This window comes from Oncorhynchus tshawytscha, linkage group LG20 (genome assembly GCF_018296145.1).
Source record: "Oncorhynchus tshawytscha isolate Ot180627B linkage group LG20, Otsh_v2.0, whole genome shotgun sequence".
Lineage (NCBI taxonomy): Eukaryota > Metazoa > Chordata > Actinopteri > Salmoniformes > Salmonidae > Oncorhynchus > Oncorhynchus tshawytscha.
Window position 1 is genome coordinate 487486 of NC_056448.1, and position 17912 is coordinate 505397.

At 43.6% G+C, this 17912-nt stretch overlaps 1 protein-coding gene across 6 annotated transcripts in view; it reads right to left on the reverse strand.

Moving 5' to 3' along the window:
• The window catches only part of LOC112219707 (calmodulin-regulated spectrin-associated protein 1-B), a 131969-nt gene extending 126454 nt beyond the window's left edge, over window positions 1-5515 (reverse strand). For 5 of the 6 annotated variants that reach the window (XR_006079433.1, XR_006079432.1, XM_024381213.2 and 2 more), the window contains exons 1-2: window positions 5368-5498; window positions 4673-4842 (exon numbers count right to left, since the gene is read on the reverse strand). Coding sequence is in view for 4 of the 6 variants with exons in the window: in XM_024381213.2 (XP_024236981.1) it covers window positions 4673-4841 (169 nt within the window). In the remaining 2 variants the exon portion in view is untranslated. Of the gene's footprint in view, window positions 1-4672; window positions 4843-5367 lie in introns of all 6 variants that reach the window. The other variant, XM_024381214.2, reaches the window with a different exon arrangement.
• Window positions 5516-17912: the final 12397 nt, after the last annotated feature.

Here is a 17912-nt window from a genome sequence, read left to right on the forward strand (position 1 = left end):
CACTCAATGCCTAGGTTTACCTCCACTGTATTCACATCCTGCCATACCTTTGTCTGTACATTATGCATTGAATCTATTCTACCGCGCCCAGGAACCTGCTCCTTTTACTCTCTGTTCCGAACATACTAGACAACCAGTTCTTATAGCCTTTGGCTGTACCCTTATCCTACTCTGCTCCTCTGGTGATGTAGAGGTGAATCCAGGCCCTGCAGTGCCTAGCTCCACTCCCATTCCCCAGGCGCTCTCATTTGTTGACTTCTGTAACCATAAAAGCCTTGGTTTCATGCATGTTAACATTAGAAGCCTCCTCCCTAAGTTTGTTTTATTCACTCCTCTAGTACACTCTGCCAACCCATATGTACTAGCCGTGTCTGAATCCTGGCTTAGGAAGGCCACGAAAAATCCTGACATTTCCATCCCCAACTATAACGTTTTCTGACAAGATAGAACTGCCAAAGGGGGCAGAGTTGCAATCTACTGCAGAGATAGCCTGCAGAGTTCTGTCTTACTATCCAGGTCTGTGCCCAAACAATTTGAGATTCAACTTTCAAAAATCCACCTTTCCAGAAACAAGTCTCTCACAGTTGCCGCTTGCTATAGACCACCTTCTGCCCTCAGCTTTGCCCTGCCCTCAGCTTTACACCATATGTGAATTAATTGTTCCCATCTATCTTCAGAGCTCGTGCTGTTAGGTGACCTAAACTGGGACATGCTTAACACCCCGGCCTTCCTAAAATCTAAGCTTGATGCCCTCAATCTCACACAAATGATCAATGAACCTACCTGTTACAACCCAAAATCTGTAAACACAAGGCACCCTCATAGATATCATCCTAACCAACTTGCCCTCCAAATACACCTCTGCTGTCGTCAACCAGGATCTCAGCGATCACTGCATCATTGCTTTGGTCCGTAATGGGTCTGCGGTCAAACGACCAACCCTCATCACTGTCAAACGCGCCCTAAAACACTTCAGCGAGCAGGTCTTTCAAATCGACCTGGCCCAGGTATCCTGGAAGGATATTGAACTCATTCCGTCAGTAGAAGATGCCTAGTCATTCTTTAAAAGTGCTTCTCTCACAATCTTAAATAAGCATGCCCACTCAAAAAATGTAGGACCGGGAACAGATATAGCCAGCCCGTGGTTCACTCCAGACTTGACTACCCTTGACCAGCACAAAAACATCCTGTGAAATTTGCATCCTACAGCACAAACTCCAAAAAGTCCTGGGACACTGTAAAGTCCATGGAGAAGAAGAGCACCTCCTCCCAGCTGCCCACTGCACTGAGGCTAGGAAACACTGTCACCACCGATAAATCTACGATAATTGAGAATTTCAATAAGCATTTTTCTACGGTTGGCCATGCTTTTCACCTGGCCACCCCTGTCCTGGTCAACAGCCCTGCACCCCCCCACAGCAACTTGCCCAAGCCTCCCCATATCTCCTTCACCCAAATGTAGGTAGCTGATGTTCTGAAAGAGCTGGAAAATCTGGACCCATACATACAAATCAGCTGGGCTAGACAATCTGGACCCTCTCTAAAATTATCAGCCGAAATTGTTGCAACCCCTATTACTAACCTGTTCAACCTCTCTTTCGTATCGTCCGAGACACCCAAAGATTGGAAAGTTGCAGCGGTCATCCCCCTCTTCAAAGGGGAGACACTCTGACCCAAACTGCTACAGACCAATATCTATCCTACCCTGCCTTTCCAAGGTCTTCGAAAGCCAAGTTAACAAACAGATCACCGACCGTGTCAAATCCCACAACACCTTCTCCGCTATACAATCTGGTTTCCGAGCTGGTCAAGGGTGCACCTCAGCCACACTCAAGGTCCTAAAGGATATCATAAACTCCATCGATAAGAGACAATACTGTGCAGCTGTATTCATAGACCTGGCCAAGGCTTTCGACTCTGTCAATCACCATATTCTTATAGGCAGACTAAACAGCCTTGGTTTCTCAAATGACTGCCTCGACTGGTTCACCAACTACTTCTCAGATAGAGTTCAGTGTGTCAAATCGGAGGGCCTGTTGTCCTGACCTCTGGCAGTCTCTATGGGGGTGACATAGGATTAAATTCTTGGGCCAACTATTTTCTCTGTATACATCAATGATGTCGCTCTTGCTGCTGGTGATTCTCTGATCCACCTCTATGCAGACGATACCATCCTGTATACTTCTGACCCTTCTTTGGACACTGTGTTCACTTCTTTGGGGAAGGGGGCAGTATTTTCACGTCCGGATGAAAAGCGTGCCCATAGTAAACTGCCTGCTACTCTGGCCCAGAGGCTAGGATATGCATATTATTAGTAGATTTGGATAAAAAACACTCTGAAGTTTCTAAAAGTGTTTGAATGATGTCTGAGTATAACAGAACTCATATGGCAGGCGAAAACCTGAGAAAAACCCAACCAGGAAGTGGGAAATCTGAGGTTTGTAGTTTTTCAAGTGATTGCCTATCCAATATACAGTGTAAATGGGGTCAGATTGCACTTCTTAAGGCTTCCACTAGATGTCAACAGTCTTTAGAATGTTGTTTCAGGCTTCTACTGTGAAAGGGGAGCGAATAAGAGCTGTTTGAACCAGTGGTCTGGATGAAAGCCTTTAGTTTAGTCACGCACGAGCTCAAAGATTAGTGATTCATGTTAACGCCATTTCTGTCTTGTGACATCTCTCCTTCTTTGGAAAATGGCTGTATGGTTTTCTGTGGCTAGGCGCTGACCTAACATAATCGCATGGTGTGCTTTTGCCGTAAACCCGTAAGACACTGTGGCTGGATTAACAAGAAGTTTATGTTGAAAATCGTGTTTAATACTTGTGTGTTTGAGGAATTTTAATTATGAATTTGGAGCCCTGCACTTTCACTGGATGTTGGTCAGGTGGGATGCTACCGTCCCACTGGTGCCAGACAGGTTAACTAACCTCCAGACGAGCTTCAACGCCATTCAACTCTCCTTCCGTGACCTCCAACTGCTCTCAAATGCAAGTAAAACTAAATGCATGCTCTTCAACAGATCGCTACAAGCACCTGCCCATCCGTCCAGCATCATTACTTTGGACGGTTCTGACTTAGAATATGTGGACAACTACAAATACCTAGGTGTCTGGTTAGACTGTAAACTCTCCTTCCAGACTCACATTAAGCATCTCCAATCCAAAATTAAATCGGCTTCCTATTTCGCAACAAAGCATCCTTCACTCATGCTGCCAAACATACCCTTGTAAAACTGACTATCCTACCGATCCCCGACTTCGGCGATGTCATTTACAAAATAGCCTCCAACACTACTCAGCAAATTGGATGCAGTCTATCACAGTGCCATTCATTTTGTCACCAAAGCCCCATACACTACCCACCACTGCGACCTGTATGCTCTCGTTGGCTGGCCCTCACTTCATATTCGTCACCAAACCCACTGGCTCCAGGTCATCTATAAGTATTTTCTAGGTAAAGTTTAAATAAATAAAATACGTAAATGCCAACAAAATAACTTTTTGTTCAGTTTGGTGTGTAACCTTAATTTAATTAGCCAAGTCAGTTATGAATAAATTCTTATTTCCAAGACGGACGATTGTTGTCCGTAGCTTATGCCTGCCCATACCAAAACCCCACCATGGGGTACTCTGTTCACAACGCCATACATGCCATCTTCCCAGTACAGTTGAAACTGGGATTCATCCTAGAAGAGCACACTTCTCCAGCGTGCACACTTAAGCCAGTTACGACGCCAAACTGTAGTCAGGTCAAGACAACGAGCACGCAGATGAGCTTCCTTGAGATGGTTTGACAGTTTTTGCAGAAATCATTCACTTTTGCAAACCCTGTTTCATTAGCTGTCCGGGTGGCTGGTCTCAGATGATCCCGTAGATGAAGTGTTTACACCTGGTCTGCAGTAGGTTGGACGTACTGGCAAATTTTCTAAAACAATATTGGAGGCAGTTTATGGTAGAGAATTTAACATAAAATAATCTGGCAAGAGCTCTGTTGGACATTCCTGCAGTCAGCATGCCAATTGCACACTCCCCCATAACTTGAGACATCTTTGGCATTGTGTTGTGTGACAAAACTGCACATTTCAGAGTGGCCTTTTACTTCCCCCATTACAAAGTGCACCTGTGTAATGATCATGCTGTTTAACTAGCTTATTGATATGGCACACCTGTCAGGTGGTTGGATTATCTTGGCAAAGGAGAAATGCACACTAACAAGGATGTCAACAAATTTGTATACAAAATTAGAGTGAAATAAGCTTTTTGTGGATATGGAACATTTCTGGGATCTTTTATTTCAGCTCATGAAACATGGGACCAACGCTTTACATGTTGCGTTCATATTTTTGTTCAGTGTACAAATCTACCACCGTTTACACCACAGGAATGTGGTGCTGTTTGGACAAAAGTTGGATTCGAATATTTATTTGACAGAGAGGGAAACATTTCACTTTGTCTGGTAAATTGGACTGCCTAGAGGTTATATATATGCTTTTATTGACAAAAAGTCGGCTATACTGTGGCATGGTTATTTTCCCGTCGCCATCTACCAAAACGAAGTACAAAAGGGAGTCCAAGCAATAGACAGACTCCCGATGTGTCCCAAAGCTAACAGTAGCGTTTCAATATTCAAAACACAAAAGATTGCGAGCACTCGCCCAAGAGAAAACACATACCTATACCGTAAGCTTTGGCTAACAGCCAGCGGAGATTTGCATCTATTTTCGCTCTAGCGGAGTCATAGAGCTCCAGAGGCACGGTCGCCATAGCGCCTCCTTCACCTGCATGAGCCGAATCAGCTTTTCCCTTGGTACTGTTCCCGCCTGCACACACGTCTAAATCCATCCTGCACCAGACAAACCACAGACTAGTTAGAAAGAGCAATGGCATTTACCGATGTCAACTGTGTGCACTAGCAAAGGAACTGCATTCTAATGTACTGTATAAATACAATCACAGACAGTAACACTAGATGACTAGTTAGTTCATGTGCTAGTATAACAAAATAAATGCATCGTGGCGCATGAATGAAACGCCCACCTCTGGAAAAACAAGATTATAGCGGATGGTCAACCACCAAACGTAACTAACCATAGTCTCGATTCATAATTCTTGTAAAATAAAAATGACACACAAATAGCACGTTAATTGATTAAATTCCCTTAAAGTTAGTTGGTTAGCCAGCTAGATGTAGCTACCAGCCAGGCTGTGTATGAATGAGCTTAGTTTGTTTTCTAGTCTAGCAGCAACGCTAAGCCGATTTGAGAGATGACACTGCTAACCTTAGCCAAATTAGTTAGCTATGCTAACTGGCTAGTTATCAATTACAGTCATTGTACAGTTGGTTAATTTTAAAGCAATAAAATATTACTTTTAAATGAGCACGAGATCCACAATCCAGCTTTGACGAATAGTGACGTATCCTTAAAATCTAAAGAACAAAAAAACATCGCTTTCACCACAGCTAAAGTTACAGTCTGGTCCTCCCCACCAACTGACCAGCAAGACAATATAATGTGCAGTTCTTCTTAGATGAGGTTTAACGGCGGTTGGCATCCAATAAATGTTGCATTACCGCCATCTACTACCCTGGAGTATAACTCCTTTATACATTACACTTTCTTTTTTTTTTTTACATTCAAAGGAAATAAATCAACAAATACCCTACCATCTAACTCTAAACTTGTAAAAAAACAACTACAAAAAACACCCTGTCACCACAACCTTTCTGCGACTTCCCTGTACTTCTTACTGAAGCATATATCACTTGTTGGCCTACCTCTCTGTTCACACCACTCCTCTCAGGATCCCTTCACCTTGACCCATCTTCCTCTACTTTCTTCACTACCTCAACATCTGACAACTTCTACACTACCCTGGAAAACTCAGCCTGTCTCTTTCGCACCAGATATTTCAGATCCCCAGCTCCATGGGCACCCCAACAATTGACCCATACCTTTTCTTTCCCCAATGCTACACATTACTTTGTCATTTGCCCTTCTGCACACTTCTCACACCTCCCTCCTACACTCTGCTGCCACATGCCCATAAGCTTGACACCTGTAACAACGTAATTTATTAGGCATCTTGTACAGGTTAACTTATATTTGCAATAATGACAATTGCAACAATACTGAATGAACACTTATTTTAACTTAATATAATACATCAATAAAAATCAATTTAGCCTCAAATAAATAATGAAACATGTTCAATTTGGTTTAAATAATGCAAAAACAAAGTGTTGGAGAAGTAAAAGTGCAATATGTACAAAAGCTAACATTTGAGTTTCTTGCTCAGAACATGAGAACATAGGAAAGTTGGTGGTTCCTTTTAACATGAGACTTCAATATTCCAAGGAAGAGGTTTTAGGTTGTAGTTAATATAGAATTATAGGACTATTTCTCTCTCTACCATTTGTATTTCATATACCTTTGTCTATTGGATGTTCTGATAGGCACTATGCTATTAGCGCGCACCCCTCTAACTAGCTAGCCATTTCACATCGGTTACACCAGCCATTAGGCTGATAGGCTTGAAGTCATAAACAGCACTGTGCTTACAAAGAGCTGCTGGCAAAACGCACAAAAGTGCTTACGAACCTGTTGGTGCCTACCATCGCTCAGTCAGACTGCTCTATCGAATCATAGACTTATTTATAACATAACACACAGAAATACGAGCCTTTGGTCATTAATATGGTCGAAAACAAAACGTTTATGATTTCAGTGAAATACGGAACCGTTCGGTATTTTATCTAGCAGGTGGCAATCCCTAAGTCTAAATATTCTTGTTACATTGCACAACCTTCAATGTTATGTCATAATTACGTAACATTCTGGCAAATTAGTTCGCAATGAGCCAGGCTGCCCAAACTGTTGCATATACCCTGACTCTGCGTGTAACGAACGCAAGAGAAGTGACACAATTTCACCTGGTTAATATTGCTTGCTAACCTGGATTTCATTTAGCTAAATATGCAGGTTTAAAAATATATACTTCTGTGTATTGATTTTAAGAAAGGCATTGGTGTTTATGGTTAGGTACAGTCGTCCAGCGATTGTGCTTTTTCCGCAAATGTGCTTTTGTTAAATCATCCCCCAGCGCTGCATCGATTATATGCAACGCAGGACACGCTAGATAAACTAGTAATATCATCAACCATGTGTAGTTATAACTAGTGATTATGATTGATTGATTGTTTTATAAGATAAGTTTAATGCTAGCTAGCAACTTACCTTGGCTTCTACTGCATTTGCGTAACAGGCAGGCTCCTCGTGGAGTGCAATGAGAGGCAGGTGGTTAGAGCGTTGGACTAGTTAACTGTAAGTTTGCAAGATTGGATCCCCCGAGCTGACACGGTGGAAATCTGTCGTTCTGCCCCTGAACAAGGCAGTTAACCCACCTTTCCTAGGCAGTCATTGAAAGTAAGAATGTGTTCTTAACTGACTTGCCTAGTCAAATAAAGGTATAAAAATACATTTAAAATAAATAAAAACTCATTTAAAAATCTGCAAAATCGAAGCCCAAAAATACTGATTTCCGATTGTTATGAAAGACTTGAAATCGGCCTTAATTAAATCGGCCATTCCGATTAATCAGCCGACCTCTACTCTAAACCACACTGTTGACAAACAAACTTTGTTGCCTTGTCTCCCATTGTCCACACGGCTGGGAGAACCTATTCAAGTAAGTAAATACATTTGAAAAATGTTTTAAAAAAAAGAAAAACTATTTATTATTAGCTACAGCTACAGTGGAGATTAACTCAAATGAGCTGCTAACGAAGCTAGCTAGCCAACTTTACATACTGTATAGTATGTAAAGATGGCAAAAAAAATTTTAGTTTTTTGGGGCAGCAGCGTAGCCTAGTGGTTAGAGTGTTGGACTAGTAACCAAAAGGTTGCAAGTTCAAATCCCCGAGCTGACAAGGTACAAATCTGTTCTTCTGCCCCTGAACAGGCAGGTAACCCACTGTTCCTAGGCCGTCATTGAAAATAAGAATTTGTTCTTTAACTGACTTGCCTAGTTAAATAAAGGTTAAAAAAATAAAATAAAAAGTAATATCACCAGCTACCTAACTTCATATTAGCTAGCTATCTTGGTGCATTTATCATTGTATGATTAAAAACACAAACTCCAAATGCATTTGTGGGTAGCTAGCTAACAGCCATGGGAGAGGGTGAAAGGATAGCAGCTCCAGCTGTCAAAGAAGTGTGATGTATACACAGTGAGAAAGGAACGAGGTTCAGAAAGACAGTTTAATAATAAGACAAGGCGCCTCCCTAGTGGTTCAGTGGCCTACGGCACTGCATCAGAGTTGCTAGCTGTGCCACTAGAGATCCTGGTTCGACTCCAGGCTCTGTCACAGCCGGCTGCAACCGGGAGACCCATGGGCTGGTGCACAATTGGCCCAGCATCGTCCAGGTTAGGGGAGGGTTTGGCCAGCAGAGATCTTCTTGTCCCATCATGCTCTAGCAACTCCTGTGGTGGGCCGGGCGCATGCACGCTGACACGGTCGCCAGGTGTACGGTGTTTCCTCCAACACATTGGTGTGGCTGGCTTCCGGGTTAAGCAGGCATTGTGTCAAGAAGCAGTACAGCTTGGTTGGGTCGTGTTTCGGAGGACGCATGGCTCTCGACCTTCGCTTCTCTCGAGTCCATACAGGAGTTGCAGCGATGAGACAAGACTGTAACTACCAATTGGATACCACGAAATTGGGGAGAAAAAGGGGGAAAAGTAAAAAATATAATAAGACAAGGCAGATGAACAGAACAGGAGTATCGTACAGAACGACAACAGGATTCCAGTAGGGACCTGACGGCATAGGCAAGGGGTCCCAGGGGAGGCGATGGGGTGTTGCAAGGGAAGGCATCGGGGTGTTGCGAGGGAAGGCATCAGCCTGGGGACCAGGAGCCACCAACCTGAGAAGGGAAACATGAGAAGATGGTGAGATCTGGTAATTGGTGGGGAGTTGTAAATGGTATGTTACCTTGTTGACCCTCCGGATGACCTTGAAGGGTCCCACAAACCGGTGGCTCAGGTTCCTGGTGGAGAGCCAGACGCGATCACCAGAATGGAACACGGGAGCCGCACTACAGTGGTGGTCCGCCTGCTCCTTCTGGACACGGAACCACTCGCCCACCGCAGGGGATTCGGTCTGGCTCGAGGTCCACGGGGCCAGGGCTGGCTGACATCCCAGGATGCACTGGAATGGAGTCAGCCCGGTGGAGGAGTGACAGAGTGAGTTCTGGGTGTTCTCCGCCCAGGGAAGGAACTGGGCCCACTCCCCCTGATGGTCCTGGCAGTGACTCGTAAGGAACCTCCACAGCTCCTGGTTTGTTGTCTCCACCTGGCCGTTGGACTGAGGCTGGTACCCGGATGTGAGGTTGGCCGTGGCCCCCAGCTTCTCCATGAAGACTCTCCATACCAGCAACGTGAATTGAGGGCCACGGTCAGAGACGAGGTCCTCCGGAAAGCCATACTGCTGGAAAACCCACTGGAACAGTTCCTCAGCGAACTGAAGAGAGGTGGAGAGACTGGAGAGAGTGACAAAATCCATGGACAGATGGGACCAAGGCCGCTGAGGCACGGGTATGGGAAGGAGTTTCGCTGCTGGACCAAGTCGGGGAGATTTTGTTTGGGCACATACTGAACATGAGTTGACATAGTGGGCGACGTCCTGTGCCAAGGTGGGCCAACAGTACTTAGGGGAGATGGATTGAATGGTGCGGGTGATACCTGGGTATCCAGCTGCGAGGGATGTGTGTGCCCAGGTCAACAGCCGATCTCTTACCACCGTGGGGACGTACATGCATTCAGGAGGGCAGAAAGCAGGAGCTGGTTCCCTCTCCAGAGCCTGGCGGATGTCCACATCTACACCCCAAAACATGGGGCCAATGATACAGGAGGACCGAATGATGGGCTGGAGGGCACTTACAGGACTCTCAACAGATGTGGAACCACAGGGTACAGAAAAGCAAGTCTTCCAGCATCCTGGTGCCCAGGTAGTGATTTTCATCCTCGACCAGGAGATGGTGGGGTTATGACATTGGAGGAAGACTTTGTGTATGGTGATGATGAGGAAGGGAAGGCTTTCCTGGGGCATGGGTCCCACGCTAAGGGTGAATGGTGCTGTGATTTATGTAATTGTACCAGGTCCCAATGGTCAATTTTCCAGGGCTTAGAATGGAAAAGGAGAGGAGAGCAGGTACGAGGTTATGTTCAGGGAAGAGGCGAGGGCCTGGTCGAAGAAGTTACCCGTGGCACCGGAGTCCACTAAAGCTGTAGAGACAAAACCGGAGGGACAGCCAGCCAGTGGAATGGGAACCAAAAAGGGGTTGGCGGAAAAAGATGATGATGGAATACTCAGGCTTACCCTGGGAGACAGAAGATCATGGGGCCGCCCCTCTGCCCTAGTCGAATCCGGGTTGAGAAGCACAGGACACCACTGAAGCTAGCCGCAAATAGGACAGAGCCCCGCTCTGCCGCAGAGAGCAATGTGGCCCCTACCTCCATGGGTTGAGGTTCTGCCTCAGGACAGCCAAATGAGGGGGGCGAGGAGAGACGTTGGCGCCAGCGCTCCCGAAGAAGGTTGTCCAGACGTATGGCCATCAGTCAGTATGTCATCCATTCGGTCATTTGTATGAGCTGCAATAGGAACTAAATCAAAGAGAATAAAACAATGTTATTAATTTGTTTATTGAAATTATCTAAATTCTCCAAAGTTCTTTAGCGTATCACTTTAAAAAGAGACCCTGGGGGGGACCAAATGGCGCCGTAGAGAGAACACAGTGTTTCAGCAAGCTCTCGTGGCATTCGTAAATGTATATTCTTACATTAATCTCCTAGCTTGAAAAAGTGGTAGAATTGGCTAAATAAGTTACCATATAATGAGTCTTGACGACTATTTCGCAAAAATCTCCAACAACATGCCAATATAACTACTAAGAAGTCGACCAAAACCACCACCCCTGTGGATGTGCATGAGGAGCTAGCTAACGTTAGCGTAGCTAACACCATTGCGGATCCAGGCACAATGGACCTGATGATTCAAAAGATGACCGATAACATCACTAAAGTGATCGATGCTAAGATAAGAACGGTCTTGGAAGCAATAGCAGGCCATTCAGCTGAAATACAGAGGATTGTGAAACGTGTTGTTGAGGCGGAAGGAAGAATTGCTGCAGTGGAAACTTCAACTACACCTATGGACGCTAAGATAAAAGCACTTGAGAAACAGGTGCTCGAAATGGCGGAGCACATTGAGTTTGAGTTTATTTTTATTTTTACAGGGACAGTGCACATTAATCAACGTTTCAGTAAAAGTGCCGGTTTTAGCCAGCCGGCTAATTTTCAACCGCTGTCCCTGGGCAGGTTATTAAAACCAATTACAATATAGACAATAGCAACATAGAACAAGCAAGACATAGCAACATAGGACAAGCAAGACATAGCATACAAACAGAGCAACATAGGACAAGCAAGACGTAGCATACAGACAGAGCAACATAGAACAAAAAGCAGCAAGACAAAGTTCATAAAAGCAACAAAGTGTTTCCACACCTCACAAGCTACAGACAACAGACAACATGGAGAGCGGCAACACACAGCTAGGGACCATGTTCACAAATCTGATTGACCTTTAGCCATGTCTTCAAGCATTTTGTGAAAGTTTGATATGTGGTGCAGTTATGTGTGTCTGATGGCAGTGTATTCCAGACATGGGAAGCTCTCACAGAGAATGCAGATTTACTAAAGGTGCTTTTCCTTAGGGGAACTATACAGTCACCTCTCATGGCAGACCTTGTGGATCATCTGCCACATGTCTGGGTTTTCTGTTTAACAAAAATATTGAGTGGAGGGAGAGCCAGGCCATTAAGGATCTTGAATACAAGACATGCGTCGGTGTATTGCACAAGATTTTCCCAACTCAAGAGCTCATGCTTTCTAAGGATGTGACAATGATGATGGCTATTGGGCTTCCTATCAAGCACTTTGAGAGCCTGTTTGTAGACAGACTGAATAGGTTTTAATGTTGTACAGCAAGCTTGGGCCCAACTAGTCAAGCAGTATGTTAAGTGGGGGAGTATCATAGATTTGAAGTACAGTTTTGCTACCTCTGTAGTCAAACAATTTCGTATAAATCGGAAATTAGCTAGGTTGAATTTGGTTATTTGAATTACCTTTTTCACATGCTTTTTAAAAGAGAGGTTGGAATCAAGTATGATGCCAAGGTACTTAAAATCGGATACCACCTGGAGCTTCTCCCCTGACACATAGACATCTGGCTCAGTAGCATCTGTTGCCCTCTTTGTGAAGAACATGCAAACAGTTTTTCACATTGAGATGCAGACACGAGTCACTGAGCCACTTTGTAACCTGGACCATTACAGTAGTGAGTTCTTGTGCAGCTTGTTGTTTGCTCTTTGCATGCACATATATCACTGTATCATCTGCATACATTTGAACTTCAGACCCAGTACAGACAGAAGGCAGATCATTAATGTACAGGCTGAACAGGAGGGGCCCCAGTATTGACCCTGGGGCACGCCCACATCATAGCTAAGAGTGGGCGACAGCTCATTGCCCACTCTGACACACTGAGTTCTGCCTTCAAGGTATGATTTCATCCATCTCAAGGCATCAGGGGAAAAGTTGAACTTAGACAATTTTGTGATGAGAATCTCATGGTTAACAGTATCAAAAGCCTTCCTTAGGTCCAGAAACACAGCCCCAACAGCACCCCTTTGTCCATCTTGGACTTCACATTTTCAGAAGAAAGCAGTTGGCCGTTTCTGTGGAGTGTTTCGCTCTGAATCCAAACTGCATGGAGTGTAATGTGAAGGGGCTGTTGTTGAGGTGGGCAATCAGTTGTTCTGCTACACACTTTAACAACCTTTGACACCACAGGTAGTATACTAATGGGCCTGTAGTTACTCACGTTAGCAGGGTCGCCTGATTTAAAGATGGCCGTTATTATGGCCGACTTCCATACCCTTGGAAACACACCGAGACCAATTGATGTGTTGGTGACCTTAGTAATGGGGCCAATGAGTGACTCTTTGTATTTTTTAAGAAAGGTAGAGTCCATCCCAAACACATCTTTGGCTTTAGAGTTCTTTAGTGAGCTAATCACCTTGTTCACCTTTGACTCAGAAACCTCCCTTATGATGAAGACAGGTTGAGTGTCATTCACTAGCACTGAGCCCAAGAAACCAGTGGAGGGGTTCTGTGTCAGTACCCTGACAGAGTCAATAAAGTAGGAATTGAAGGCTATTGCTATTTCGACTGCATCCTGTGTTAGATTGTTATTCACCATGATTTCTAGTCTTTTTGCAGTGTTACTATGGTCTTTCCATGTTAACTTTTTTAGATTCTCCCATATCAATTTAGAATTTCCCTTTGCTTCACCAATTATGTTAATAAAAAAGTTTGCCTTGGCCTGTCTGATTTCTTTCATCACCTTATTTCTCAACATGGTAAACCTATGTCTGTCATGCTCTAATTTAGATTTTAGGGCTATTTTTAGAGCATAATCTCGTTCTTTCATCAATTTCCAGATTTCTCCATTTAGCCAAGGAAGAGTGCTCTTTTGGCCAGGTTTGGATTTGATTTTCTTTAGGAAGCCATTTATTGTAGTCTGGATTGTGGATAGAAAAACCTGACGATCAGCTTCCACGTCTGTATAGGACAAGAGATCATTCCATTGACGACTTGGATAATCGAGGACGTAGATGCAATATTCGTGTTGTGGGACTCCCGGAAAATTCTGAAGGGACACGTTCAGTAAAATTCTTTGAAGAATGGATCCCTGGCTACCTACAAATGAACACTAAGGCTGGTCGTGTGAAGCTGGACAGAGCCCATCGCTCTCAAGCACCGATACCCGGTCCCAATCAGCACCCACGGCCGGTGGTTATAAAGTTCCACAACTTCACCGACAAGCAGCGCGTCATGGATGCGGCTAGAAACATCGGCTCTGATGGTAGTCAACATAAAGGTCCAAAGGTCTCATTCTTCAATGATTATTCCACAGCGGTTGTACGAAGACTCAAAGCATTTGATGAGGCGAAGGCTCGACTCAGGAGAATGAAGATGGACTACGCACTGTTGTACCCGGCCACATTGAAGATTATGGTCAACGGGTCACCTAAAAAGATCTACACACCTGAAGAGGATGCTGCGTTTATTGACTCTCTCGGGTAAATAACTTTAAGCTGCACCTCCACAGCATTGAATAACTTTGTTTATTTTTGGTTGAATCTGATCATGAAACAGTGGTGTGAGTCCTCACGTACTCCGGCTCAGTAATATTCGTATCTTTATTATTTTTCTTGCTAAAGTAATAGCCACTATAGCTCAGGCTGAGATATGTCTGAATCCATATTGGTGCCCAGGCTTGGTTTTAGGTGGAAGAGCCTCAATCTTCTTCTATTGATTTTCTTTTCCATACATATAAAGGATGAGGCTATTGAGCGGCAATGCGGACTTAAGAGTCTACATTGGAGAGTTGAAATCCCCTGCATGTTAGCTAGTGGGAAAACCCCCTTTTGGATCTTTACATGTTTAATTTTTGGGTTTAGTATAGTTCGAGTTCAGGGTTCATATCATTTGTTTATGCTCAGTGAGATAGAGGAGAGTTCAACACATGGAAAAAGGTACCACCCCACTTTTACAGTAGGATCCAGTCTGGATATTGAATGGTCAAGATACAATGGCAGGTAACAGACTGCGTGTATGTACATGGAACATTAGAGGGAGCCATAACCCCATTAAAAGCCTTTTTTGAAAAAAGAAAATAACCCCATTTTGGAAAAGGAAGAAATTACAACAAGGGGGGTTTGGTCACTGTCTTTTTTACCACTTAAGGTCTTGAAAAAGATAAATTTGATAAAATATTGATTTCCATTGAATATTTACCCTGTTGATTTCACTAAGGCATTTCTAGACTTTTCATTTGGATGAGTGGTTGGAGGAGATTTTAACTGCTTGTTGAACCCCTTATTGATAAGTTTCACCTGCTAAGTCACTTAAAGCTATTTGTGATGATCTGGGGTAATGTCTGGGAGCTTTTCATCCCTCCAACAGAGAGTTTTTTTTCTCTGCACCTCATGGATGTCAGACTAGAATAGGCCCAGGACGTCTTTGCAGTCTGTTTTATCCGCTAGTCATATCTATCTGATCATGCTGAGGTGATCCTGGACATAAAACTCAACTGGGCATTCAATCGGTCAAGACATTGGAGGTTGAACACAACCATTCTTAAAGACCATACATTCACATGATATTTTATTACAGAGTTTAAAGCATTTTTCTCTATTAACGCTCAATCAACAGATAACCCCTCGCTCCTTTGGGAGACCTGTAAAGCGTATGCCAGGGGTCTGATTATGTCATACACAGCTACTAAGAGACGGGAAAAGCGGGAAAAGCAAAAAATGTTAGAGGGTGAATTAGGAACTAAAGAGAAGGACTACATTAAAACGCCCACTTCTGCCCTATTAAAGGAAACATCAGTCATTAGATCAACGTTAGACTCTCTCCTAACACAGGACGCTGAAAAGAAAATGAGATTTGTCAGGCAAAAGCTATATGAACATGGCGATGAGCCAGGAAAGTACTTGGCATACCTAGCTAAAAAGAGGGCTGACTCAGTCAATTGCTACTATTACTGATTCTGACGGTAATCATTTATATGAAAATAAATTGATAAGTGACTCATTCAAGAAATTTTTACGAATCTTTATGCCTCAGAACTGCCAAAGGATGCACCCAAATTAATGGAGAACTTCTTTTGTAAGATTGAGCTCCCTACTATCTCCGAAGAGCAGAGGTCCCTCCTTAATGCCCCTATTACCAAGGAAGAGATAATGTTCGCAATTAAGAATCTGCAAAATGGTAAGGCCCCAGGACCAGACGGGTTTTGTAGTGAGTTCTATAAAGAGTTCCATGGCCTGATCCTTGAGCCATTGCATGATATGTTTAACCACTCATTTTCAAATGACCAACTCCCTCAAACTCTGAGAGAAGCCAACATTTCACTTATTCTCAAAAAGGGAAAATGTCCAGAGTCTTGTTCCTCGTACAGACCAATTTCCCTTCTGAATGTGGATAGAAAATTGCTTTCTAAAATTCTAGCCACAAGATTAGAGGAGTCACTGCCACTAATTGTGAAAGGAGACCAAACTGGCTTCATTAGGGGCCGTAAGTCATGCAACAATGTCAGGTGGCTTCTTAATGTAATTCAAGCCTACCAACAAAGTGCTGTGGATGGTCTTGTGCTCTCCCTAGATACTGAGAAAGCATTTGATCGTGTGGAGTGGTCTTACCTATTATTTGCTCTAAATAAATTTGGTCTGGGGGACAACTTTATAAAATGGGTGAAAGTTTTATATGATGATCCTCAGGCTGCTGTCCTTACTAATGGGCTAAGGTAAAATAGCTTCTCTATACACAGAGGTACCAGACAGGGCTGTCCTTTATCCCCCCTCTTTGCACTCGTTAAGGAACCACTGGCCGAGGCCATCAGGGTAACACCTGCTATACAGGGGCTGCTCATTGGTGATCTTCACCATAAAATAAGCTTGTATGCTGATGATGTCCTGATATTCATCTCTAGTCCCGAGACTTCCATTACATCTCTTATTAATATTATTGAATTATTCAGGGAATTCTCAGGCTACAAGATGAACCTTACGAAGTCAGAGGCTATGCCACTTGGTAGCCTACACTCTGTACCTAATACTTCTCCCCCCTTCCCTTTTAAATGGTCTCCCTCAGGTTTCATGTATCTGGGTATATTTGTAACTCCTAAATTCCAGCTAATGTACAAAGCCAATTTTGTTCCCTTGTTTGATACAATAAGACAGGATCTGGAGCGCTGGAACTCTCTCCCGATTTCTTGGTTGGGTAGAATATCCCTCTTGAAAATGAACATTTTACCTAGACTACTTTACCCAATCCAAATGATCCCAGTATTACTCTCCAATAAGGTAATAAAGGATGTAAATGGATGGCTAAGTTCCTTTATATGGAGTAAACGCAAGCCAAGACTTAAGATGGCAATATTGCAGCTGCCAAGTTCTATGGGCGGCTTGGACCTGGTGTGCCCACCATTGTTATATTTTTGACTGGATCACAAATGATGACTCCTCTATTTGGTTAGACATTGAGACTTCTCTTTCAAAATACCCCTTAAAGGATCTTTTATTTTTCAGAAGTTTCAAGTCTGTAGAAGATCACTGCAATAATCCCGTTACACTTAACACACTCAAAGTATGGAGGTCAGTTCAACGCTTCCTGGGAAGGTCCAACCTAACCTCTGCTCTTACCCCAATTCTTAACAACCCAGATTTCAGTCCAGGATTGCTGGATGCTGGCTTTAACTTATGGCTTAATAAGGGCATACACAGGCTAAATGACTTATTTGCTGATAAGATTTTGTTGTCATTTGAGCAGATGGTCGAGAAATATCGACTCCCAAAGCAGGACTTTTTCCGCTTCCTACAAGTAAGACATTATATTCTGAAGAGCACCTGTCAACACACAGAGGGTGAAACAAGTGTGGGAGAAAGAATTGTCTGTTACTATTGACGAAGAGATGTGGGAGGACATTTGGAGATATTGTTTTTGCATATCTATATGTAACCGTACTAGAGCAATCCAATTAAGAATAATACACAGATTTCATATATCCCCAAATCGCAGACATGCTTTTAGCCCCACTTCCTCTTCCCCTCAGTGTCTTAAATGCAAAACTGATGCAGGCACCCTAACACATTGTTTATGGTCATGTACCAAAATACAAAGATACTGGTCTGGTGTTCTGCAAGAAATTGAAAAGATCCTAGGGGTTGATCTAGAATTGGACCCAGTTTCTTTACTGTTAGGTCTCCCTAGTAGGCATGTTACTTC